This window comes from Balaenoptera borealis (genome assembly GCF_965194805.1).
Source record: "Balaenoptera borealis genome assembly, chromosome: 5".
Classification (NCBI taxonomy): domain Eukaryota; kingdom Metazoa; phylum Chordata; class Mammalia; order Artiodactyla; family Balaenopteridae; genus Balaenoptera; species Balaenoptera borealis.
In genome coordinates this window covers 67,439,497-67,465,525 of record NC_138862.1, presented here as the reverse complement: position 1 = coordinate 67,465,525, position 26,029 = coordinate 67,439,497, and the positions used below count along the sequence as shown (strand labels likewise).

At 36.9% G+C, this 26,029-nt stretch overlaps 1 protein-coding gene across 7 annotated transcripts in view; it reads left to right on the top strand.

Moving 5' to 3' along the window:
- Nucleotides 1-2,361: 2,361 nt before the first annotated feature.
- POLQ (DNA polymerase theta) overlaps nt 2,362-26,029 on the top strand; it is a 112,481-nt gene continuing 88,813 nt past the window's right edge. For 5 of the 7 annotated variants that reach the window (XR_014245416.1, XR_014245417.1, XM_082394831.1 and 2 more), the window contains exons 1-8: nt 2,362-6,492; nt 6,951-7,130; nt 8,844-8,974; nt 10,415-10,571; nt 13,797-13,905; nt 20,942-21,161; nt 23,421-23,568; nt 25,766-25,912. Coding sequence is in view for 5 of the 7 variants with exons in the window: in XM_082394831.1 (XP_082250957.1) it covers nt 6,312-6,492; nt 6,951-7,130; nt 8,844-8,974; nt 10,415-10,571; nt 13,797-13,905; nt 20,942-21,161; nt 23,421-23,568; nt 25,766-25,912 (1,273 nt within the window). In the remaining 2 variants the exon portion in view is untranslated. The other 2 variants (XM_082394830.1, XM_082394832.1) reach the window with 2 other exon arrangements.

Here is a 26,029-nt window from a genome sequence, read left to right as displayed (position 1 = left end):
AAAACACCTACAATAACAAACCCAAAACATTTAAGAAAATGGGAATAGGAACATACATATCGATAATTACCTTGAATGTAAATGGATTAAATGCTCCCACCAAAAGACACAGGCTGGCTGAATGGATACAAAAACAAGACCCATATATATGCTGTCTACAAGAGACCCACTTCAGACCTAGAGACACATACAGACTGAAAGTGAGGGGATGGAAAAAGATATTCCATGCAAATGGAAATCAAAAGAAAGCTGGAGTAGCAATTCTCATATCAGACAAAATAGACTTTAAAATAAAGACTATTACAAGAGACAAAGAAGGACACTATATAATGATCAAGGGATCGATCCAAGAGGAAGGTATAACAATTGTAAATATTTATGCACCCAACATAGGAGCACCTCAATACATAAGGCAAATACTAACAGCCATAAAAGGGGAAATCGACAGCAACACAATCATAGTAGGGGACTTTAACACCCCACTTTCACCAATGGACAGATCATCCAAAATGAAAATAAATAAGGAAACACAAGCTTTAAATGATACATTAAACAAGATGGACTTAATTGATATTTATAGGACATTCCACCCAAAAACAACAGAATACACATTTTTCTCAAGTGCGCATGGAACATTCTCCAGGATAGATCATATCTTGGGTCACAAATCAAGCCTTGGTAAATTTAAGAAAATTGAAATCGTATCAAGTATCTTTTCTGACCACAACGCTATGAGACTAGATATCAATTACAGGAAAAGATCTATAAAAAATACAAACACATGGAGGCTACACAATACACTACTTAATAACGAAGTGATCACTGAAGAAATCAAAGGGGAAATCAAAAAATACCTAGAAACAAATGACAATGGAGATACGACGACCCAAAACCTATGGGACGCAGCAAAAGCAATGCTAAGAGGGAAGTTTATAGCAATACAAGCCTACCTCAAGAAACAGGAAACATCTCGAATAAACAACCTAACCTTGCACCTAAAGCAATTAGAGAAAGAAGAACAAAAAACCCCAAAGCCAGCAGAAGGAAAGAAATCATAAAGATTAGGTCAGAAATAAATGAAAAAGAAATGAAGGAAACAATAGCAAAAATCAATGAAACTAAAAGCTGGTTCTTTGAGAAGATAAACAAAATGGATAAACCATTAGCCAGACTCATCAAGAGAAAAAGGGAGAAGACTCAAATCAATAGAATTAGAAATGAAAAAGGAGAAGTAACCACTGACACTGCAGAAATACAAAAGATCATGAGAGATTACTACAAGCAACTCTATGCCAATAAAATGGACAACCTGGAAGAAATGGACAGATTCTTAGAAATGCACAAACTGCCGAGACTGAACCAGGAAGAAATAGAAAATATGAACAGACCAATCACAAGCACTGAAATTGAAACTGTGATTAAAAACCTTCCAACAAACAAAAGCCCAGGACCAGATGGCTTCACAGGTGAATTCTATCAAACATTTAGAGAAGAGCTAACACCTATCCTTCTCAAACTCTTCCAAAATATTGCAGAGGGAGGAACACTCCCAAACTCATTCTACGAGGCCACCATCACCCTGATACCAAAACCAGACAAAGATGTCACAAAGAAAGAAAACTACAGGCCAATATCACTGATGAACATAGATGCAAAAATCCTCAACAAAATACTAGCAAACAGAATCCAACAGCACATTAAAAGGATCATACACCATGATCAAGTGGGGTTTATCCCAGGAATGCAAGGATTCTTCAACATACGCAAATCAATCAATGTGATACACCATATTAACAAATTGAAGGAGAAAAACCATATGATCATCTCAATAGATGCAGAGAAAGCTTTCGACAAAATTCAACACCCATTTATGATAAAAGTCCTGCAGAAAGTAGGCATAGAGGGAACTTTCCTCAACATAATAAAGGCCATATATGACAAACCCACAGCCAACATTGTCCTCAATGGTGAAAAACTGAAACCATTTCCACTAAGATCAGGAACAAGACAAGGTTGCCCACTCTCACCACTATTATTCAACATAGTTTTGGAAGTGTTAGCCACAGCAATCAGAGAAGACAAAGAAATAAAAGGAATCCAAATCGGAAAAGAAGAAGTAAAGCTGTCACTATTTGCAGATGACATGATACTATATTTAGAGAATCCTAAAGATGCTACCAGAAAACTCCTAGAGCTAATCAATGAATTTGGTAAAGTAGCAGGATACAAAATTAATGCACAGAAATCTCTTGCATTTCTATACACTAATGATGAAAAATCTGAAAGTGAAATTAAGAAAACACTCCCATTTACCACTGCAACAAAAAGAATAAAATATCTAGGGATAAACCTACCTAAGGAGACAAAAGACCTATATGCAGAAAATTATAAGACACTGATGAAAGAAATTAAAGATGATACAAATAGATGGAGAGATATACCATGTTCCTGGATTGGAAGAATCAACATTGTGAAAATGACTCTACTACCCAAAGCAATCTACAGATTCAATGCAATCCCTATCAAACTACCACTGGCATTTCTCACAGAACTAGAACAAAAAATTTCACAATTCGTTTGGAAACACAAAAGACCCCGAATAGCCAAAGCAATCTTGAGAACGAAAAATGGAGCTGGGGGAATCAGGCTCCCTGACTTCAGACTATATTACAAAGCTTCAGTAATCAAGACAGTTTGGTACTGGCACAAAAACAGAAATATAGATCAATGGAACAGGATAGAAAGCCCAGAGATAAACCCACACATATATGGTCACCTTATCTTTGATAAAGGAGGCAAGCATATACAGTGGAGAAAAGACAGCCTCTTCAATAAGTGGTGCTGGGAAAATTGGACAGGTACATGTAAAAGTATGAAATTAGAACACTCCCTGACACCATGCACAAAAATAAACTCAAAATGGATTAAAGACCTAAGTGTAAGGGCAGACACTATCAAACTCTTAGAGGAAAACATAGGCAGAACACTCTATGACATACATCACAGCAAGATTCTTTTTGACCCAGCTCCCAGAGAAATGGAAATAAGAACACAAATGAACAAATGGGACCTAATGAAACTTAAAAGCTTTTGCACAGCAAAGGAAACCATAAACAAGACCAAAAGACAACCATCAGAATGGGAGAAAATATTTGCAAATGAAGCAGCTGACAAAGGATTAATCTCCAAGATGTACAAGCAGCTCATGCAGCTCAATAACAAAATAACAAACAACCCAATCCAAAAATGGGCAGAAGACCTAAATAGACATTTCTCCAAAGAAGATATACAGATGGCCTACAGACAGATGAAAGAATGCTCAACATCATTAATCATTAGAGAAATGCAAATCAAAACTACAATGAGATATCATCTCACACCGGTCAGAATGGCCATCATCAAAAAATCTAGAAACAATAAATGCTGGAGAGGGTGTGGAGGAAAGGGAACACTCTTGCACTGTTGGTGGGAATGTAAATTGATACAGCCACTATGGAGAACAGTATGGAGGTTCCTTAAAAAACTACAAATAGAACTACCATACGACCCAGCAATCCCACTACTGGGCATATACCCTGAGAAAACCATAGGTCAAAAGAGTCATGTACCAAAATGTTCATTGCAGCTCTATTTACAATAGCCAGGACATGGAAGCAACCTAAATGTCCATCGACAGATGAATGGATAAAGAAGATGTGGCACATATATACAATGGAATATTACTCAGCCATAAAAAGAAATGAAATGGAGGTATTTGTAATGAGGTGGATGGAGTTAGAGTCTGTCATACAGAGTGAAGTAAGTCAGAAAGAGAAAAACAAATACAGTATGCTAACACATATATACGGAATCTAAGGAAAAAAAAAAAAAAAGGCCATGAAGAACCTAGTGGCAAGACGGGAATAAAGACACAGACCTACTAGAGAATGGACTTGAGGATATGGGGAGGGGGTGGGGTGAGATGTGACAGGGTAAGAGAGTGTCATGGACATATATACACTACCAAATGTAAAATAGATAACTAGTGGGAAGCAGCCGCATAGCACAGGGAGATCAGCTCGGTGCTTTGTGACCACCTAGAGGGGTGGGATGGGGAGGGTGGGAGGGAGGGAGATGCAAGAGGGAAGAGAAATGGGAACATATTGTATATGTATAACTGATTCACTTTGTTATAAAGCAGAAGCTAATACACCATTGTAAGGCAATTATACTTCAATAAAGATGTTTAAAAAAAATAAATAAATAAAAAAATAAAAAATAAAAAAATAAAATGGGCCAGAATTGATATGTCTCCCAGGTAGCTGGCAGAAATATATTCAACAAAAATTTCAAGGTCTTTAATGCAGACCTTAAGGAATTACCACAGATAAAATTCCAAGGAATCCAAGCTCACAGTTAAAAGATAGGCGGGAAATACTTCAGGTGTATTAGCTTTAATTATTATGGTAACTATTAGCACCAAAAATGTTTCACATTTTTGAGAAGTAATCTTCTCCTTTCTATTTTCTAAGAGTTTTTTTTTAAATTAGAAATTTATGTTGAATGCTTGAAATACATTGTAAATTTAAAAATATTCTCTAGGCTTTTTAGAAGGATGACACAAACTATGCCTTTCAATTTCTTCCTAATTATTTTTCCCACTTGATCATAGTTCACCTAATAAAAATAGAATAACTTTGTGACAGAGATTTCTTTGGTTTATTCTTTTCCCATCGAAGTGCTGGATTTATATTGGGAGCAATATTACAATATTTATATAGCACTTTCTCTGAAGAGCACTTACTATGTGTTGGGCACTGTTCTAAGCACTTTACACCTATGACTAACTTAGTGCTAGTAATAACCAAATAGTTGTTACTCTTATCACCTCCATCATATAGATGAGGAAAAGGAAGCTCAGGGGGTTAAGCAAAATCACACAGCTACTAAGTCTTCAAACACAGACTGACTGGCTACAGAGTTGCTGCACTCTTGACCCCTATGCTACACTGCATCTCTGCAAGATCTTCCATGACTACAATCTAAATTAGGATCCTTTTATTTCTTTGATAGCACTCTATTCTTTTTTGCCTGAGCATTAGTACAATTTAAAATTATCAATAATTAATTAGTTTAATGTCTGTCTCCTCTAGTCTCTTTCACTTTGAGAGCAGGAGCCATTTCTTCCATTTCCCTGCCATATACCCAATGCCTAGCACGTAGTAGACGCTCAATAACTAGTTGAGTGAATGATTGCACGAAAGGTAACTAAGAAAAGTGCTTCCTTCATGGAGTAATGTCTCCATCTTGTGGAATTTTAGAATACTGTCCCCCCAAATTTTCTTTTAACAAGGAAGGTTTCACAGGAGAACTGATTCTCCTATTTCCCAGGCTACAAGTCCGGGAAATAGGAGAATTTTTGTTGTTGTCATTGGACTGGTCCTTTTGAGACTTTTAGAGCTGTAGAAAAGCACCGCCCCTTCAAGGCAGGCCTTTCCCTTACTAGATTTGCTTGGTGAAACAAATTGTGCAACTGGGTATTTAACTGGCATCAGTTTAAGTCCAGAACTCGTTTGATTCTACCTTGCCAAAGGTAGAGCACAGATCCATTAACAAGCTCTTGGTTCCGAATGATCACTCAGGCACATCCAGAGCCCCTTCCATGCAGCGTTCTACTACCTAAGAGGTCTATCGGCCGCAGTCCCTATCTCTCCATCACATATTCCTCACAGCGTATGATGGCTAAAGTAGAAATTGTGTACAGAAATAACCTCTGCCCTACCATCACATACCAGGAGAAAGTAAATTGCACTCCATTCTAAATCCTAAATTTTACTTGTATAATGTTTTGCACATATAATTTGTAATAATTGTTTTAAAAATACGATATGTTAAATAGAGCTACTTCTCTACCGATTATGGGCAGTTCATTTTATGAAGTTAACATAAACTTGCTATTTAAACCAGACATGGACAAAAAGAAAAGGAAAAACTTTAAGCCAGTATGATTATAATTGGAGATTATATATACTGAGTTTGGTTTTCCCCTCGTTTAATCTAGGTCCAACTCTGGTTCTCTTTCACTATCCGACAACCAAGGTGAGCGGCCGGAGGCCTAGAACACCAGCGAGAGCCGCTCCTTCCCCACGATTCTATGGTCCTCAGGTTACTCTCGTCACTGAGAACTCTATGGTTCCGGGGCGGGCTGGGAGGCTTGAGTTTGAAAGCCGTGGCGGGAAGATGGCGGCCGCATCTGTCGCCAGGCTCTGTTTCTTCCGAGCGGGAGGACGCTGGGACTGTGCCTTTCCTTGAATGGCCGAGAATATTTCGCGATGAATCTGACGCGCTGGAGTGGGAAACGACGACGTTCAGCATCAGGCTCAGACTCCTTTTCGGGAAGCGGCGGTGACAGCAGTGACAGCCCCCTGCTCCTCTCGCGGCCGGTGCTGAGCCCGCCCCCGGGCCTGACACGCAGCCTGAAGGACCGCGGCCGCCCGCCGGCCAGAGCTGCAGGTACGCCCAGGCACTCCGTGGGCAGCGGGTGAGGTGGGCGCTCGTCGGGAGGTGTCCTCACCGCGCGGAACTCGCGCGTTTGCACGGCCTGCTAGGCTTCTACTCCCCTTTCTCAGTTTGTGACTAGGACCTGGTGCGGCACGTCACTTTCTATTGACGTGGAAGAGCTTTCAGTCCATATTCAGCGACTGTCTGGTAGTAATCTTCAAGTGGTTTCTGGGTCTTTTCGACCTTTATTTACAGAAACAACTTGCTAGTTGGCCAAATCTCATCACCTGTAGGGAATTCACTTCTAGTAGTGCGCAGTGCTCCTTACGGATCCTTATATTGTCAGGATGTACTTTAAATAGCCTCTTTACAACACATAGGAATCCCAAAACGCAGTGGAAGGCTAATTACTGAAGTCTTATGTTAGAACTAAATTCAACTATTTCCTTTTTTCTTTTTTTTCCTAAAAGGGGAATGCAAGCAGACGTTTCCTGACGATAAAGTAGACAAGCTGCTATTGGCAAATTGGGGGCTTCCTACAGCGGTTCTGGAGAAATATCACAGTTTTGGTGTAAAAAAGATGTTTGAATGGCAAGCAGAGTGCCTTTTGCTTGGACAAGTCCTGGAAGGAAAGAATTTAGTCTATTCAGGTATTCAAATTTGTGCAAGTTAATTTCTCTACTATTTTTAAGACTTATTAATGTAAAGGACACTATTGAGGTAAGATAGGGTGAGAAAGTGCTTTATAACTAGAGAAAGTCTTAAAATATTTGAAAAGCAGAGTTTCATATTCATACTTAAATTATGAAAATTCCATTAGATGGTAGGGTGGGGGAAGGCAAAAACCCAACAATTTAAACAGAATTATCTGCCTACCATTCCTCTCAAAAAACATATGTCCCAGAGTGAGTGTGCAGTATGAGATGTAAATGTGCTCTTCCCACAGTTGATCTCAGTTGCTTTTCAGTGTGTGAACATTTTACGTTATATGTTTATAAGTTGACCTGCTTATACAGGATTGTATATACAAAACCCTATGTAATATACTTTATGAAAGGTTTATATGGGCTTTCAAGAGCAACTTTGACTTACATAATTTTTAACCATCTGTGCTTAGTATACTGACTTTAGAATCTAATCACTTGGTAAGATGTACGTCCTTTGTATCAGTTTTCTCTGAAATTGTGAGTCATCCAGATTTTCATTATGGCTGCCAAAAATAATTAGAGAGTTAACTGTCAATAGATATAAGTTCAGGCTGTTTACTGACTGTGTAACCTTGCAAATTAGTTGAGAGAGAGAAGCAGAGGGAGGGAGGGAGTGAGCGCGTGCGCGCGCAGAGAGCATGAGTGCCAGGGTGTGGGCTTAGAAAAGTTTTTGGCATGTAAGAAATACTCAGTTAATGCTAACTAGTGGCAGTTGGTGGCAGTGGTAGAATGGCCTGACCGTTTCAGTTGCTTAAACAAGAATTTGGGTGTCATTCATAACTCTGCTCACCAACTCACATTAATTAATCACCAAGTGTAGTGTCTATTACCTCAAATGTCTTGATTCTGGCTACTACTCTCTGTTCTTAGGTCCATTACCTAGTTTACTATCATCTTCTAGATTATGCAATAGTTCTCTAACTAGTTAATCTTTTCTTTCTGCTCTTGCTTTGCTCCTGCAGCCAAAGTGATCTCTATAAAGTACAAATATGATTTTGTCATTCCTTTTCATAAAACTCACTAGTCACTCTGCATTGCTTTCAGGATGAATTCCTTACGTGGTAGGATTATAAAAGTCTTCTCCATGTGGCACTTTCATATCTCTTTTTTCACTCCCCTACTTGTACTTTATACTTCAGACTTACTAAATTACTTACTATCATCTGAACATACCAGGCTTTCCTCTAGACCTTTACACATGCTGTTTTTTTCTGCTTGGCATTCCTTTCTTCTTGCCTTCTTTGCTCTCATAAGTTCTGTTTCCATAAACTTCCTTACAGCTCTTCTCCCTCAACTTCTATTATAGCTCCTATCACAGTGTATTAAAGCTTTTTATCTACTTCCCCAAAGCAGGGCTTTTAACTATTCAGTACTTAAAGGAAAGGATCTTTAGGTATAAGCTAGGTACTCAGTAATATTCATCATTTATTTGATGTAAAGATTTATTTGTCTCTATTTTCATTGTGAGAGTATTTAGAAACCTGGTTTAAAGTCAGGGGCATTTCAGGGTATAAAGGTTTCAAATGCTAGCTGGGGCCTTAATGATAGTTTAGCCTTGGGCTATTTAGTTACTGGATATGATTTAAAACATTTATTAATGCAGTGTATCAAATATTACTTCTTTTTGTGATAACCTTGCCGAATAACTTGTTTTAGCTCCTACAAGTGCTGGGAAGACTCTTGTTGCTGAACTACTTATTTTGAAGCGGGTCTTGGAAACGGGGAAGAAAGCTCTATTTATTCTGCCCTTTGTCTCTGTGGCTAAAGAGAAGAAATACTATTTCCAGGTAATGTTCTTTTACTAAGTTTGAAATTGTGAAAGGCCTATTATTGGCAGCTTCGGCTTTACTCATTTGAAATAGAATTATAAAAGCAATTGGAAAATAAAATTTCTTTTATTACATCCCATTGTAGCTTTAAAAGTTGACCATTTATGAGGGGAAACTTTTAAATTACTGCATAAAGGAGAAAGGGCCATTAAATCAAAGAGCAATTGGTGAAAATTGTGTAAAAATTTATAAACTTTTCCTTAGGAAATAGACAGAGTACTTTAATTAGCATATAAAAGTGCAAATTAAGAATCAACCTCTTAAGTGAATAGTAGGACTAGACTGAAGCATGGAAAGGAAGTGTGTTTGAGGAAGCATATCCCATCCTAATGCAGGGCCATTTGGGAACGTTAGAGGATGAAGAACAAGATCCATTGGTGCTTATGTAAAGCTCCAGACCTGTGTTTTCTTCTTCTGTTCTCCTGCAAAAATGAATGACAACAGTATACATTTGTGTGATGCTCACTGGTCTTTAAGGTATTTTTACAAATACAATATTTCATTAAATAGAATAAATTTATTCTGATTTCTGCAGTGAAAAAATGTGATTTTGGAATGCCAAGATTATTGCAGTGGTAATACAAAAAATCTGAGTTCTCTTCCCAGTTTTGCCACTACCTGTGTCTTCAGGCCAGATACATAATCTGCTGGGCCTCAGTTTTTTCACTGGTAAAATGAAACTATGGGGTTAACTATGGGTTAACTTAGTAAACACTCAGAAACATTTCATTGAATGAACAGCTCTAAAATTCAGTGGTTCTATAAATCTTTTTTAACAGTTATTTCAGAGGTCAAATAGCCAACAAAGCTGGTTCTACATGGTAACATCCTTTCAACTTAGACCAAAGTAAAAAAATAATGATCCTTTTTATTGAGAAGGTATGTTAGTTAAAAGTTAAACTAAAAAAAATTAACATCAAAGTCCCATTGCATTTGACTTGTGAAACCTTTTCTTCTGTTATATAAAAAACTAATCTTTAGTGGGATAATGAGAATATTTTCCTCATGAAGTATAAATTTGTTTCTGAAAATATTACATTAGTGTTAAAGAAAGAGTGGGTTTCTTGCTTGTTTATTAGATTAAAAGTGTTAATGCTTAAGGTAGTTTTTCTTTAATTTTAATTTCTATAAAGAGCTCTTAGAACTTATTTGATTAAGTATGCCATTTTATTTGACTCTGTCTTAACAGAAAATCTCTGTACTGAGTTTTGTCAGTTCTGAACTTCTTATTTTTAGTATATGATTCTAAAAAGAACCAGTGTGCCCTGACCAGGAATAACTAACAGTAATCTGATAAATGTATTTGAATACTTATGTCTGTGTTTTGGGACAGAACCAATTTAAGATTCATGAATTTCAAATATTTTCCCCTGTACTTTTCCTTTTTACTCAATTTAGAGTCTGTTTCAGGAAGTAGGAATAAAAGTAGATGGTTATATGGGCAGTACCTCTCCAACAGGGCATTTCTCTTCTTTGGATATTGCTGTCTGCACAATTGAGAGAGCCAATGGTCTGATCAATCGCCTCATAGAGGAGAATAAGATGGATCTATTAGGTAAGGAAATAAGTGTATACTTTCTCTTGCTATTTTTTTTTTTTTTAAATTAATTTATTTATTTATTTTTGGCTGTGTTGGGTCTTCGTTTCTGTGCAAGGGCTTTCTCCAGTTGCGGCGAGCGGGGGCCACTCTTCATCGCGGTGCGCGGGCCTCTCACTGTCGTGGCCCCTCCCGCTGCGGAGCACAGGCTCCAGACGCGCAGACTCAGTAGTTGTGGCTCACGGGCCTAGTTGCTCCGCGGCATGTGGGATCCTCCCAGACCAGGGCACGAACCCGTGTCCCCTGCATTGGCAGGCAGACTCCCAACCACTGCACCACCAGGGAAGCCCTCTCTTGCTATTTTTGATAGAATGGAGTGAAGCTGTTGTGATTTCTGTATGTCTTATGTTTTATTCTATTGTCTGTCATCTACTTCTGGAGATGAGAATTGGCATCTGTAATGTTAGGAACTCTGTAAAAAAAAAAAAAAAAGTTTTGCATCCTACTGATGTTATTGACTCTACTTCCTTGTATTTTTGCACTTTACAAAGCATAGAGGGTATCCTTGAACCCTCAAGTCATTTCTCTATCTTTAGATAGTCTTTCCTATCTAAAGTTTACCAGGAATAGGAGGCATCTGCCATCTCTGCAATTAGTGTATATATGTATTCATTATCATATTCTGGTACTGTGGTATCTAGATTAGGCCTGGACCCAGAGGCTACCATTTAGCAGGCAAATGGTAGGGAGCTATAGAAACTGGCACTGTATTTGAGCTTGGAACTTTTCTACCTTAATCCTTTTTTTTTTTTTTTTCTTTTCCAACCACTTGGGAAAGCCCACTATGTAGAGGTAGCAACAGGAAGAGAATGGTTATAGCAGTAATAGAAGCTGCAGGAATATCAATTAGCGAGACTAAGAGTGTCAGAAGGTCAGACGGTGGCGTTCTGAGAGTTCTCATTTCAGACAGCAAGTGTGCTCTCAGTGAATGCCTGACGGACGGGGAGACTTGGTTTGGCAACTGTGCGTGTCGTCTTCCGTTCGACAGTAGAGCTCAGATGGGTTGAGATAGCCCCCAAGTGGACTGAGTGGGGCGAAAGACAAGCCACCAAATCTGCAAACAGGACTATGGAACTGTGAGAAAATAGTGTAGAATTAAGGTGCCATTTGGAGTATGAGGAAGTTTCTGATGAAAAACTCCCATGGAAAAGTGATATTTGAGGTCAACAGTTACCACCAATACAAGGTACCCAACTGCACAGAGATGGAGCCTAGAGCAGCAGGAGGTGGTACATAAAAACACAGGTACCACTGGACCAGGTCTTTGTTTGCTAGGATTCTGTCAGAGGTAAATGCATTTTGAAGTAGAGAACATGGATAATTGCATGCTTGGAATGGAAAACTAAGGGACCTCAGCCAAGAACTCAGAAGGGTAGAGGGAAAATTATTTTTCCTCCCCAACAAGGGACTCGTGACTGGGAATGAGAGGACGCAGAGTGGCCGCAGAGTGCACCGTGAGAGCAGAAACCCCACGGGAACGCAAGTGTCCTGAGGGATGCCAGAGAGAGGAGGGGAGGAGGACAGCCAAACAGAATGACATTCATCTCAGCAGGACCCACGGGGCACCTGTGACACTGGAAGACCAGATACCTCCAACCTCCTCCTCCCTCCGTGTCATGATGCTTCACAAACTCGCAGGCAGGGAGTGAGCCCCAAGTTGGATGGTTTAACTCTGAGTGGATTGGGTTTGCCCTAAACCAATGAGTTCTCCACTACCAAGCAGAATTGAGGTTCAAGTAACTTGACATAGTAACAGAGTGATAAAGACAGTTCGCGTATGGGGAGCCTCAAAATGGAGGCCGCCCCAGTGACCCCATGTCTGTGACCCACGTCACAGATCTAAGCCTAAATCAGCCTGCTTTTACCAGAAACTCCTGCCAAGGAAACCTGACATACACCACTCACAATCCTCCAACTCAGCTTTAGCTAGTTTACCTTACCCTGGAGAACAGGACCTGCTAGTTTTGTAAGGAAATCCCCACCCTCCTACCCAGTGCTGTTTCCACGTGGCCTCTTCTCTCTGTAAGCCTCCTTCTTGCCCAAAATCCCTCTGGGAGCGGGTTCCACTGCTTATGAGACGCTGTGCACCCCAAATCCTTGAATAAGGGACATCAAACTCAAAAAAAAAAAAAAAAGAATATTAATTAGCTACTCATTGTTTTCCTGGTGAACTTAAATGGTAAAGTTAGGGTAGGCTAGGGGTGAGGAGTAAAATCAAAGATTAATGAGACACAGGCTCCGCTCTATAAAGCTTGGAGAGAGAAATCACATTCATCAGTTTGTATCAGAATTGTCAGATTGTGTTGTATCAGATTAAGTGTTTTATCTACTATACCTAGCACAGTGCCTGGCACACTAGGTAGAATAAATATTTTTTGGGTGGATGAATGAATGCTGAAATAAGTCATCATACAATATGATTTGGAAATAGGTAATTGATGAGGAAAAGGATCATCATGTGTCATTATGAAATAGTCTGAAAGGTCTTTTATTTTTATAGGGGGATTTGTGGGGGAGACACCAGTGCCCATGCAAACTATGATGTTATGAAAATGTTTAAAGGAGGCATTCGTTGATACTAATTTCAGTACTTCTTGAGCATTATTCCAAGTGCATAGACTGGTTTGATTCTCCAAGTAGGGGAGGAGGGAATTATGATCATATTTATGTTTTATAGTAGGGTGAGTCACTAGTCTACCATAATCAAACAAAAACATCCCCTTAAAATCATTTATTTCTTCTTGATCTGATTCTGTTTTTCTAAGCACTTGCTAACATCAGTATGGTTGCCCTGGCTGTTTTCCCCATAGAAAAGTCAACCCACTGAATAATTGTCATGGATGTCCTTGATTTTCATTGTACATGTATTTCTACAAGGTTGCCAATTAAGAATTGTCTGAGTAACACGACGAAGTTTTCCTTGAGTTAGACCTGAGTTAGCTAATCATTGATTTTTAGATCCAGAATACATTGTGGTAAGACCACTTATTATACTTGAAATATCTTGGAAAAGAATTGTTTGCTATGTGGAATCTGATTTTTGTTTTATGGTTAGAAATTTGTATTACCTGCAGTGTATTATAATGACAGCTATTTATGGTACAAGATACAAGATATTGAGTCTTTTAAAATTCTTGGAATTGTGAAATTCTGTAAAAACTAGTATCTGGAAAATCTCTTTAGGAATGGTGGTTGTGGATGAATTGCATATGCTGGGAGACTCTCCCCGAGGGTATCTGCTGGAACTTCTGCTGACCAAGATTTCCTATATTACTCAGAAATCAGCATCTTGGTAAGTACCTGAAATAACTAAGTTCCTGAGATTCCAAAGAATGTTGAGAATGTGTTTGCAAAAGTGCGTAATAACTAGAAGTTAAATACATCAGAGGAGGGTAGTACTTATTTAGAACAAACTCATGTACAGCATTTCATTTTTGTTCCAAAAGAAGTACTTAAGACTAAGAGTGATTTTAGATTATTTTGAAAACATTCTTAAATTTCTGACTGCTCACCACTTTTATGATAGAATTTTTAAAATCCAGTTTTTGTATTTGTTATCTCTACACACATCCTTTTTAAGTAGTCAAGGCTAATTATGAAAAATAGCATTACTTTATCCCCTACTTTCCAGAGGTAACTATTTTCAACTCTTAGAGCTTTTTAAAAATTCTATTTACACAGATATCTCTAAATATAGCTACTTGAGTTTTTAGGTTTACACATTATACACTTGTACATTTTATACATTATACACTTTTTACTATGGAAGTTGAAGATCTAGCTCTTTTTTATATTCTTTACTCACTCTGCCCGATCTCCTCCTCCAGCCCCTTAGTCTCTCTTTATCCTCTCATTATATTCCCATTCTTCAAATATACTTATGTTCTAGTTTTGCTTAGTTCAGTATTCAATATTACACTATTATGACTATATAAGTGTCGTTGTCAACTGAGCCATGTGGTATATTATGATTATTTTTACTTTCTAAATAACTTTTTGTTTTCTCTGAAATTAATAAATGTCTTTTGTTTGATGAGTTGGTTTTCTGTGAACTTATCATTGATTTATCTCCAGCCTCTTCCCCACTTATATAAATCTCCACCCAATATGTTCCAATACATTTGTTATTCTGCCCAATTTGTTTTCTTGAAGAAGTTTCTCCTAAAGCCTCCTGAGTTGTTCCAATTTAGATAGTTGGTTAATCTATACATGTGCTGTACAACAGTTATCTTGAGATCTCTTTTTATCATTATCATTCATTCCCATTGCTGTTTGCTTGAGTCAGAGCCCTCTTTTTTCATGATCATACGTATTTCTCTTGATTCACTTTCTTATTTTAGTGGGGATATCTTCTAGGAAGTTCCACTTTATTTCAGTGTACAGGCTATTCTGGGTATAAATTTTGCAAAAATTAGCATGTCTGAAAATACCTTACAATTATTTCATAGATTTTCCAGGTACAAAAGTCAAGATTTTAAATACTTTTAGAGTTTTTAAGATAGTACTTCATTTTTCTCATTACTATTGAGAAATCCAGTACCATGCTGATCCTTCATCCTTTGTATAAATTTTATAAACTTATTTATTTATTTTTGGCTGCGTTGGGTCTTCGTTGCTGCGCGCGGGCTTTCTCTAGTTGCAGTGAGCGGGGGCTACTCTTACTTGCGGTGTGTGGGCTTCTCATTACGGTGGCTTCTCTTGTTGGGGAGCACGGGCTCTAGGTGCACGGGCTTCAGTAGTTGTGGCTCGTGGGCTCTAGAGCGCAGGCTAAGTAGTTGTGGCTCACGGGCTTAGTTGCTCCCCGGCATGTGGGATCTTCCTGGACCAAGGCTCGAACCTGTGTCCCCTGCATTGGCAGGCAGATTCTGAACCACTGGGCCACCAGGGAAGCCCTATATAAATTTTAAAATTTTTCTCTGAGAGTTTTTAAGAGATCCTTTTCTTCCTTAGTATTGTGAAATTTCACTGATGTGTCTTAGTGTTGGTCTATTTTCTAACATTGTGCTGGGTACTCAGTAGTTGCTTTCAATCTAAGAGCTCTTGTCTTTCAGTTTAGGGAGATTTTAACACATCTCTTGCAGTATGTGGGAAAACATGCAGATAATCATCTATATCCCAAATTAGTAGGGATATAGAAGATATGACTAATACAATTTGCAAATTTGACCTAATGGATGTATGTAGAATATTTACCAAATAGGAGCAGTATATATATTCTTTTCAGTTACATATGAAACATTTACAAAAAAAAACCCCTACCATATGCTAGGCCATAAAACAACATATTTAAAGGATTTAACTCATTTAAAATATATTCTTTGACAGCAGTGGAATTAAGCGAGAAATAAGTATAAGAAAAACATAACTAAAAGATACCCACGTGTTTAGAAATTAATAAATAATTTTGACCCCTTTTGGGGTGAAAAAAATAATCACAGTAGAAACAGGAAGATAGTTTGGAATGAAAGTATAATAAAAATATTTCCTAATGAAATTATGAAATGCAGCTAGAGTTGTTTTTAAAGGGAAATTGATAGTATACAGTGTGTATATTATTAAAGAGGAGAGACTGGAAAATTAATGACTTATTCATCTCTAGAACTTAGAAAAAGAATAGTAAAATAATGCCACAGAGAGTGGAAGGAAAAATAATAAAGACAAGAACAAAAATTAATGAAAGAGGAAAGTCATTATCCTGAACGTTAAAAAAAATTCTACAGGTCAATGAGGAAAAATACAATCTAATGTATCAATGAGTAAGGAACTTGAACAGACATTTATAAGAGGGTATCCAAATGGTGTCTAAACATGAAATGGTGCTTAATCTCATTAATAATCAAGGAAATGTAAATTACCTCTTCAAAGAGATATTACCACACACTGTCCAAAATACCTAACAGATTGACAATACTAAGTGTTGACAAAGATGTGGAACAGTAAGGAAGTCCTAGCCACAGCAGTCAGACAAGAAAAAAAAAATAAAAGGAATCCAAATTGGAAAGAAAGAAATAAATCTGCCGCTGTTTGCAGGTGACATGATAACTATACACAGAAAATCCTAAAGACACCACCAAAATACTGGAACTCATCAATGAACTATGTAAAGTTGTAGGATACAAAATTAATATATAGAAATCTGTTGTATTTCTGTACACTAACATGAATTATCAGAGAAATTAAGAAAACAATCCTATTTATAATTGCATCAAAAAGAATAAAAATCCTAGGAATAAGTCTAACTAAGGAGGTAGAAGACCAATGCAATCCCTATCAAATTACCAATGGCATTTTTTGCAGACCTAGAGCAAAAAATCTTAAAATTTGTATGGAAACACAAAAGACCCAGAATAGCCAAAGCAATCTTGAGAAAGAAAAATGGAGCTGGAGGAATCAGGCTTCCTGACTTCAGAGTATACTATAAAGCTTTGTTCCAGTACCATACTGAAATCAAACCAGTATGGTACTGGCACAAAGACAGACTTATAGATCAATGGAACAGTGTAGAAAGCCCAGAAATAAACCCATGCACCTATGGTCAATTAATCTACGACAAAGGCAACAAGAGTATACAATGGAGAAAAGACTGTTTCTTTAATAAGTGGCACTGAGAAAACTGGACAGCTGCATGTAAAAGAATGAAATTAGAATACTACGTAACACCATACACAAAAATAAACTCAAAATGGATTAAAGACCTAAATGTAAGACCAGATGCTATAGACTTCCTAGGGGAAAACATAGGCAGAACAGTCTTTGACATAAATTGCAGCAAGATCTTTTTGGATCCACCTCCCAGAGTAATTAAAATGAAAACAGAAATTAACAAATGGGACCTAATTAAACTTAAAAGCTTTTGCATAGCAAAGGAAACCATAAACAAAATGAAAAGACAACTCATAGAATAGGAGAAAATATTTGCAAAGTGACCGACATGGGTTTAATCTCCAAAATAGACAAACAGCTCATGCAGCCCAATATCATAAAAACAAACAACCCAATAAAAAATGAGCAGAAGATCTAAATAGACATTTCTCCAAAGAAGAATACAGATGGCCAAAAAACACATGAAAAGATGCTCAACATCGCTAATTATTAGAGAAATGCAAATCAAAACTACAATGATGTATCACTTCACACAGAATCACCATCATTAAAAAGTCTACAAACTATAAATGCTGGAGAGGGTGTGGAGAAAAGGGAACCCTCCTACACTGTTGGTGGGAATGTATATTGGTACAGCTTCTATGTGAAGAGTATGGAGGTTCCTTAAACTAAAAATAGAACTATCATATGACCCAGCAATCCCTGGCCATATACCTGGAGAAAACCATAATTTGAAAAGATACATGCACCCCAATGTTCACTGCAGCACTAATTACAATAGCCAGGACATGGAAGCAACCTAAATGTCCATCAACAGAGGAATGGATAAAGAAGATGTGGTACATATATACAATGGAATATTACTCAGCCATAAAAAAGAACAAAATAATGCCATTTGCAGCAACATGGATGGACCTAGAGATTGTCATAAGGAGTGAAGTAAGTCAGACACAGAAAGACAGGTATCATATGATATCACTTATATGTGGAATCTAATAAAAGTGATATAAATGAACTTACTTACAAAACAGAAACAGACTCACAGATCTTGAAATCAAACTTATGGTTACCATAGGGGAAATGTGGGGGGAAGTGATAAATTAGGAGATTGGGATTAACCTATACATACTACCATATATAAAATAGGTAACTAACAAGCCTGTACTGTATAGCACAGGGAACTCTACTCAATACTCTGTAATTACCTATTACTGGAAAAGAATCTGAAAAAGAATAGATAAATGTATATGTATAACTGAATCACTTTGCTGTACACCTGAAACTAAAACAACATTGTAAATCAACTATACTCCAATATAAAATTAAAAAAAAAAAATCCTAGGAGTAAGTCTAACTAAGGAGGTAGAAGACCTGTACTCAGAAAACTATAAGACACTGATGAAAGAAATTGAAGACAACACAAACAGATGGAAAGCTATACTATGCTTCATGGATTGGAAAAATAAATATTGTTAAAATGACCATACTACACAAGGCAAGTTACACATTCAGTGCAATCCCTTCCAAAATACCAATGGCATTTTTCACAGAACTAGAATGAAAAATTCTAAAATTTGTATGGAAACACATAAGATCCTGAATAGCCAAAACAGTCTGGAGAAAGAATAACAAAGCTGGAGACATCACACTCCGTGACTTCAGACTATACTGCAAAGCTACAGTAATCAAAACAGTATGGTACTGGCATAAAAACAGACACATAAATCAATGAAACAGATTAGAAAGCCCAGAAATGAGCCCACACTTTAATCGGCAATTAATCTATGACAAAGGAGGCAAGAATATACAACAATGGTGAAAAGACAGCCTTTTCAATAAATGGTGTTGTTAAAACTGGACTACTGTCTCACAGCATGCACAAAAATAAATTCAAAATGGATTAAAGATTTAAATCAAGACCTAAAACCATAAAACTTCTAGAAGAAAGCATAGGTAGTATGCTCTTTGATGTTGCTCTTAGTAATATTTTTAGGATATGTCTCCTCAGGCAAGGGAAACAAAAGTAAAAATAAACAAAGGGGACTATATCAAACTAAAAGGTTTCTGCACAGCAAAGGAAACTTTCAACAAAATGAAAAGGCTGCATACTGAATGGGAGAAGATCTTTGCAAATGATGTATTCAGTAAGGGGTTAATATCTAAAATATATGAAGAATTCATATAACTCAACATCAAAAAAAAAAATCCAATTAAGAAATGGGCAGAGGATCTGAATAGACATTTTTCCAAAGAAGACATACAGATGGCCAACAGGCATATGAAAAGATGCTCAACGTCACTAATCATCAGTGAAATACAAATCAAAACCACAATGAGATATCACCTCACACTTGTCAGAATGGCTGTTATCAAAAAAGACAGCAAATAACAAGTGTTGGCAAGGATATAGAGAAAAGAGAACCCTTGTGCACTTTCGGTGGGAATATAAATTGCTGCAGCCACTATGGAAAACAGTATGGCAATTCCTCAAAAAATTAAAAGTAGAACTGCCATATGATCAAGCAGTTCTACCCCTGGGTATTTATCTGAAGTAAAACAAAAACACTAATTTGAAAAAGATTTATGCACCCCTAGGTTTAATGCAACATTATTTACAATAGCTAAGATATGGAAGCAACCAAGTGCCCATCAATAGATGAATGGATAAAGAAAACATGGTGTATTTATATACAATGGAATATTATTCAACCATAAGAAAGAAGGAAATCCTGCTGTTTGCAACAACATGGATGGACTTAGAGTGTATGATGCTAAGTGAAATAACAGAGACAGAGAAAGACAAATACTTTATGATTTCACTTACATGTGGAATCTAGAAATACAGAACAGATGGTTGCTAGAAGGATGGGGGTTGTGGGGAGGAAAGAAATAGGTGAGGAAGACTGAGGTATAAACTTCAGTTGCAAAATAAATGAGTCATGGATATGAAGTGTACAATGTGGGGAATATAGTTAATAACTAATAGCTTTGTATGATGACATATTGTAACAAGACTTATCATGCTGATCATTTTGAAATGTATAGAAATATTGAATCACTGTGTTGTGTAACAGAAACTAACAGTGTTGTAGGTCAATTATACTTCAAAAATGAACAAACTCGTAGAAAAAGAGATCAGATTTGTGGGTTACCAGAGGCAGAGTTGGGGAGAGAAGGAGCTGAATGAAGGTAGACAAAGGAACAAACTTCCTGTTATAAGATAACTAAGTACTAGGGATGTAATGTACAACATGATAAATATAATTAACACTGCTGTATGTTCTATATAAAAGTCATTGAGAGTAAATCCTAAGAGTTCTCATCACAAGGAAAAAACATTTTTCTGTTTTTTTAATGTTGTATCTATATGAGATAATGGATGTTCCCAAAACTTATTGTGATACTCTTTTCATGATGTAAGTCAAATCATTATGCCGTACACCTTAAACTTATACAGTGCTGTGTGTCAATTATATCTCAATAAAACTGGGAAAAAACACACATGGATTGCAGGGGTGTAACTCTGGTACAGTCTCTTTGGAAAACAGTTGGACATTATCTAATAAAATTGAAGATAATATAAGACCCAGCAATTTTACTCCTAGGTATATACCTGAAGAAATTTATACACGTATATACCAAAGGACACGACCAAGAATATTGTTAGCACTATTTGTAATTAGTACTGTGTGTCTTTTAGCATCATTTTCATTTGTTTTTCACAGCCAGGCATATTTAGCCAGTCCTCTGTCTAATGCCGTGCAGATTGTTGGCATGAGTGCTACTCTCCCAAATTTGGAGCTTGTGGCTTCCTGGTTGAATGCTGAACTCTACCACACTGACTTTCGCCCTGTACCACTGCTGGAATCAGTAAAAATTGGAAATTCTATTTATGACTCTTCATTGAAGCCTGTGAGGGAATTTCAACCCATGCTGCAAGTAAAGGTAAGTCATTATTTTTATATAATTACCACCAGTACTTTTGTGTTTGATTGCATTTTCTCACAAGTTAACAGTTTTTGAGTTAAGTAAAGTAGGGGGTTGCAAAGTAGTTGAATATGCATTATATATGCATTAGAAGGATTCCTAATGTTAAGCTAATTGGTTTCATATTAAAGAATTGGTGGTGTTGGTGAGAGAGGAAATGTAGCTGTGTCTTAAATTTAAATATTATCATTTCCTATAAGTGTAAGTATAAAATTTTGTAGATTTTTCTTTTTAACTAGGAAAAAGATTTTCTTATGGCTTTGTTTACACTAAACACTAATGTGGAAAATTGACCTTTTGTTTAATGATATAGGTATAATATAGTAGAGTGGAAAAATCATTTTTTGGAGTCAGAAAGACCTACTTCTGATACTTCATAGGATACTTGATATGGCTATGATATTAGTTGAATCACATAACTTCTCTGAATGTGGTGTCTTCATCTATAAAATGGGATATAATACTTGTCTTTAGTATTGTAAGAATGAAATTTGATTTAAAAAAATTGCCTAGCACCTAGAAAGGGCCTGAGAAATATCCGCTCCCCACACCCCTAAATACACTTTAAAACGTTTAGTTCACAGTATTTCTCTAAGCCTGATTCTTCAGTCCTGAGGTTAAAGGACTGACTCATGATCTGTGCTGCGAGGGATCTGTTTTTATGCCGAGCGGTACCTCTGAGTACTAAAAAAGTTAAGGGTAAGTTTAGAACTAGGAATAGGACTAAATTCATGTGTTTTAGTACCCTCATAGGTATGCATTCGTAGCTTCTGTATGCCTGGTATGGAATCTTATTTAGTTGCTTCAATCTGTACCCCAAATTTCACCTGACTGTGCCTTGGTTACCTCAAATATATAAGTAAGCACATTCATCTACTCTCCTGCTAATCTTCTATTATCATGCCTATGCCTCCATCTCATTTAAATGTTACAACTCTTACCTGGATTTTTGAAATAGCCTCATAATTGATCTCTTTGCTTCCTACTTTGTCCCCTTCAGTCTGTGCTTAAATCAAGAGCTAGTGACCTATTTAAAATGAATATCACATTCTGCTCAAAAACTTGTGATGGTTCCCTGTTTCATTTAGAATGAAAGCCAACATCTTTAAAGTAGCCTACAAGCCCCTGCATGATCTGTCCCACTCCCTTAGTGCTCTGACTTCAATTTCTTTAGTCCTTCTTACTTCCTCCATAGCCTTTTTGCTATTCCATAATATGCCAAGAATCTTCCACCTCAGGTTCTCTTTATCTGGAATGCTTTCTCCCCCAGGCATCAGTAGGGTTTACCCTTTCACCTTTGGACCTTTACTCAAATGTCAATTTCTCAGACCTTCCTTGGCCACCTTATTTAAATTGCTGTGTTCTCCCATTCCTCCTATTTTCTCTGTTTTATTTTTCTCCTTTGCACTTTTCAAAATTGAACGTACTATGTGTTTTACTTATCTTGTTGTTTTTATCTATCTTTTCTTACTGAAGTAGAAGAACTCTGAGGGCAGAGCTGTTTTTCTGCTTTATTCTCCATCCCCAGTGCCTAGAACAATATATGGCACATAGTAAATATTTGCTTAATGAGTGAATGGATTAATGAATTGATCCAGTTACACACACTGACCTTCCAGTTTTGAGAACTCCCTGGGCCCCACTGGGTGTTTACAAATGCTCTTTGTTCTGCTTGAGATGTGTTCCCTGTCCCCCAGTTACCTTTCATTAAGATAATGCTTCCCATTCTTCACATCTCAGCTAAATCATCAGTTTCTCAGGGAAACCTTTCTTTCAGATCTTTCTGTCAAATTTATGTCAAATATAAGGCTTCAAAACACCATAAAACTCTCTTTTATAGTACATATTATGATTGTATTTTACATTTGTTTGTTTAGTACTTTAATATGTTTCCCCAGTGAGACCTAAACCCTTTAAAGATAGTACCTTGACTTTCTTTTACTCACCATTATATCCCTATTACCTGAGGGTTGGAGGTCAGTCAATATTAGTTGAATGAATATAAGATATTTCCTACTCACCTTGCATCATAAGGAAGTTTATTTTCTTCTTTTCTCTTTCTGTTTTTTCTTTGTTTTATTACTGACTTTGTGTAACTGATTTTTATCATGCCTTTGTGTAGAAAAACCTTTCCCTTGAAGCAAAATGAATGACTTTAAAATGATATGAAAATGTTTTGAAAGTACTACTACAGTGCAACTTCTCTTTCTTTTTTAGGGAGATGAGGACCATGTTGTTAGTTTATGTTATGAGACCATTCGTGATAACCATTCAGTATTACTTTTCTGTCCATCAAAGAAATGGTGTGAGAAGTTGGCAGATATCATTGCCCATGCGTTTTACAGTCTACACCATCAAGCTGAGGGTAAGTTACTGATGGCAGTGAAAGCCTCCATACTTAGGACATTTGCTTGAAAGTAATGTTAATAATTATATTAGCAAAGCATGGCTCTCTTTCATCATTGCCACCACCTGCCTACTGGATACTCCTTTGTAAAACTATGCTTTTGTGACTAATCATCTCCTTATCCTCCTTACAGACAGTGTGTACACACATTCAGACTAATCTTCAGAGTTTTAGAATGTTGGATTTCTACAGGTATATACTGAGGTTCTTCATCTAGGATCCATGGGCTTTGAGAGGTTGACCTCGAAGCCCCTAAATTGTATAAAAAACTTCACATATACACATTTTTTTGGGGAAAACAGTCATATCTTTTTTATATTTCCAAACTGTAACTCTAAAAAGAATCATACACACACACACACACACACACACACACACACACAGACACACGTATATGTACATATACATATATACACATGTATTGGGTTGGCCAAAAAGTTTGTTCATAACATCTTACAGAAAAAGCCTAATGAACTTTTTGGCCAACCCAGTATTTTAAAATCGGCTTTACTGAGGTGGAATTTATGTGGAATAAAATGTACCCACTTGAAGTGTGTAACTTCATGAATTTTAACAAATGTGTCCACCTGTTTAACTCCCCCACTGTGATCAACATGTAGAACATTTCTGTCACTCTAAAATGTTCTCTTTTGCTGTCAATCTCCTCCCTCTATCCCCAGCTTCAGGCAACCACTCATATATTTTCTGTCACTCTAGATTAGTTGTGCCTTTTCTAAGAATTTCATATTGTAAATGAAGTCATATTGTGTGTATGTGTCTTCTGTGCCTGGCTTCTTTCACTCAGCATAATATTTTTAAGATTCATCCAGATTGTTACTTTTATCAATTTGTTTCTTTTTTATTGCTGAGTATTGATCTAGTATATTGCTATAACCATTAGTATATATTTTTACTGATTCTAGGATGAGTACTAGCTTATGGTCCCTTGGGGTCAAAGATAAGTGTAGGGAAGACAGACCAGTTCTAGTTACAGAATACTACGATATTTTATGACTTTGTTATGACAGTGGCATCTTGAGGACAGGTGATGGATATCTCAAGCCTAGCTCCAATAAGTAAACTTTGCCTGAAGTTATATTGGGTAGACTCTGATCCAACGTTATAATATCTCTTCTACTTCCCTCTTAATTGATACTTTCTTATTATGCCAACTTGTATTTTTTATGTGAACCATGATAACTTATATTCCTTAATAACCAGAAACATTATTAGTATTTTCTTTGCTTGAGGCTCTGTTATTTTGATTTATAGCAGTGGTTCCCAAATCCTAGTGCTTAGACTGGAGCCTGGGCTATGATGAACTTTTCACCAGAAGAGTAAAGACAAGGCAGCACATTTTTCATAAAGATGAAGTTTAAATTTTGAAATTATCCCTACTAATTTTTTTATGTTAAAATAACTTTTCTTTTGAAATAAGGAATCAATGATAATTTTTTTAAAAATTTAAATTGTCCTTAGAGAAATAAAACTTTGGCAACCCTCTGTGGATCCTCAAAATTTTAGGAAAAGTTTACCTAAAAGACTTAAAAATACATAAAATAAAAGATACATTCTATGAGAAGGTTTACTAGTTCAGAAATCCAAAAGTCTAGGAAATTCTTTAAGCAAACATAGTTCTTGCATCTAAGAAAGTCTTCTGGGGGAAGTTACACATAGAGGCAAAAACAGAGGGTAATGTATGATTAATTACCACATTGGTGCCAAAAAGGCTAGAAGAATTGTCATTTAGAACTAAGCTCCTATGTGATTCTGACACTGCTGGTTTGGGGGGTGGGGCACACTTTGAGCAAGGATTTTGATTTTTAGGCTCTGAGTGGTAGTATCTGTAATTTTCTCCTTCCTTCAGCTGTTTCTTTTGATCTCCTCCTGTGGGCTTGATCTCACCCTAATATAGTGTTTCCTAAACTTTGGTACACATTAGAATTGACTGGGGAGATTTAAAAATCGTTATGTCCAGGTTGCATCGCATCACAAAGTCCAGAGGTGAATGCCAGGCATCAGTATTTTTAAAAGATGTCCAGGTGATTATTATATGTAGTAGTTTCAGAACCATTGCCCTCTGTCATGACTCAGGCAGATAGCAGTTAAAGAGGTCCAAGGGGAGGTGACAGTGTTGATGATTTTTTTGTGACAGGATTGGTAAGATCATCTGAACTTCCACCAGTGATACTGGAACAAAAGGGCCTCCTAGAAGTGATGGATCAGTTAAAACGTTTGCCTTCAGGACTGGACTCTGTATTACAAAAAACTGTGCCATGGGGAGTAGCGTTTCATCATGCAGGTATCCGTATTTATAGTATGTTTTAAGAAGCCCCCTCCAAAAATCCTTATAATTTCATTTTTATTTTTATATTTGATTTGCATTTGATTTCTTGTTAACCACACTTAATACTCTTAG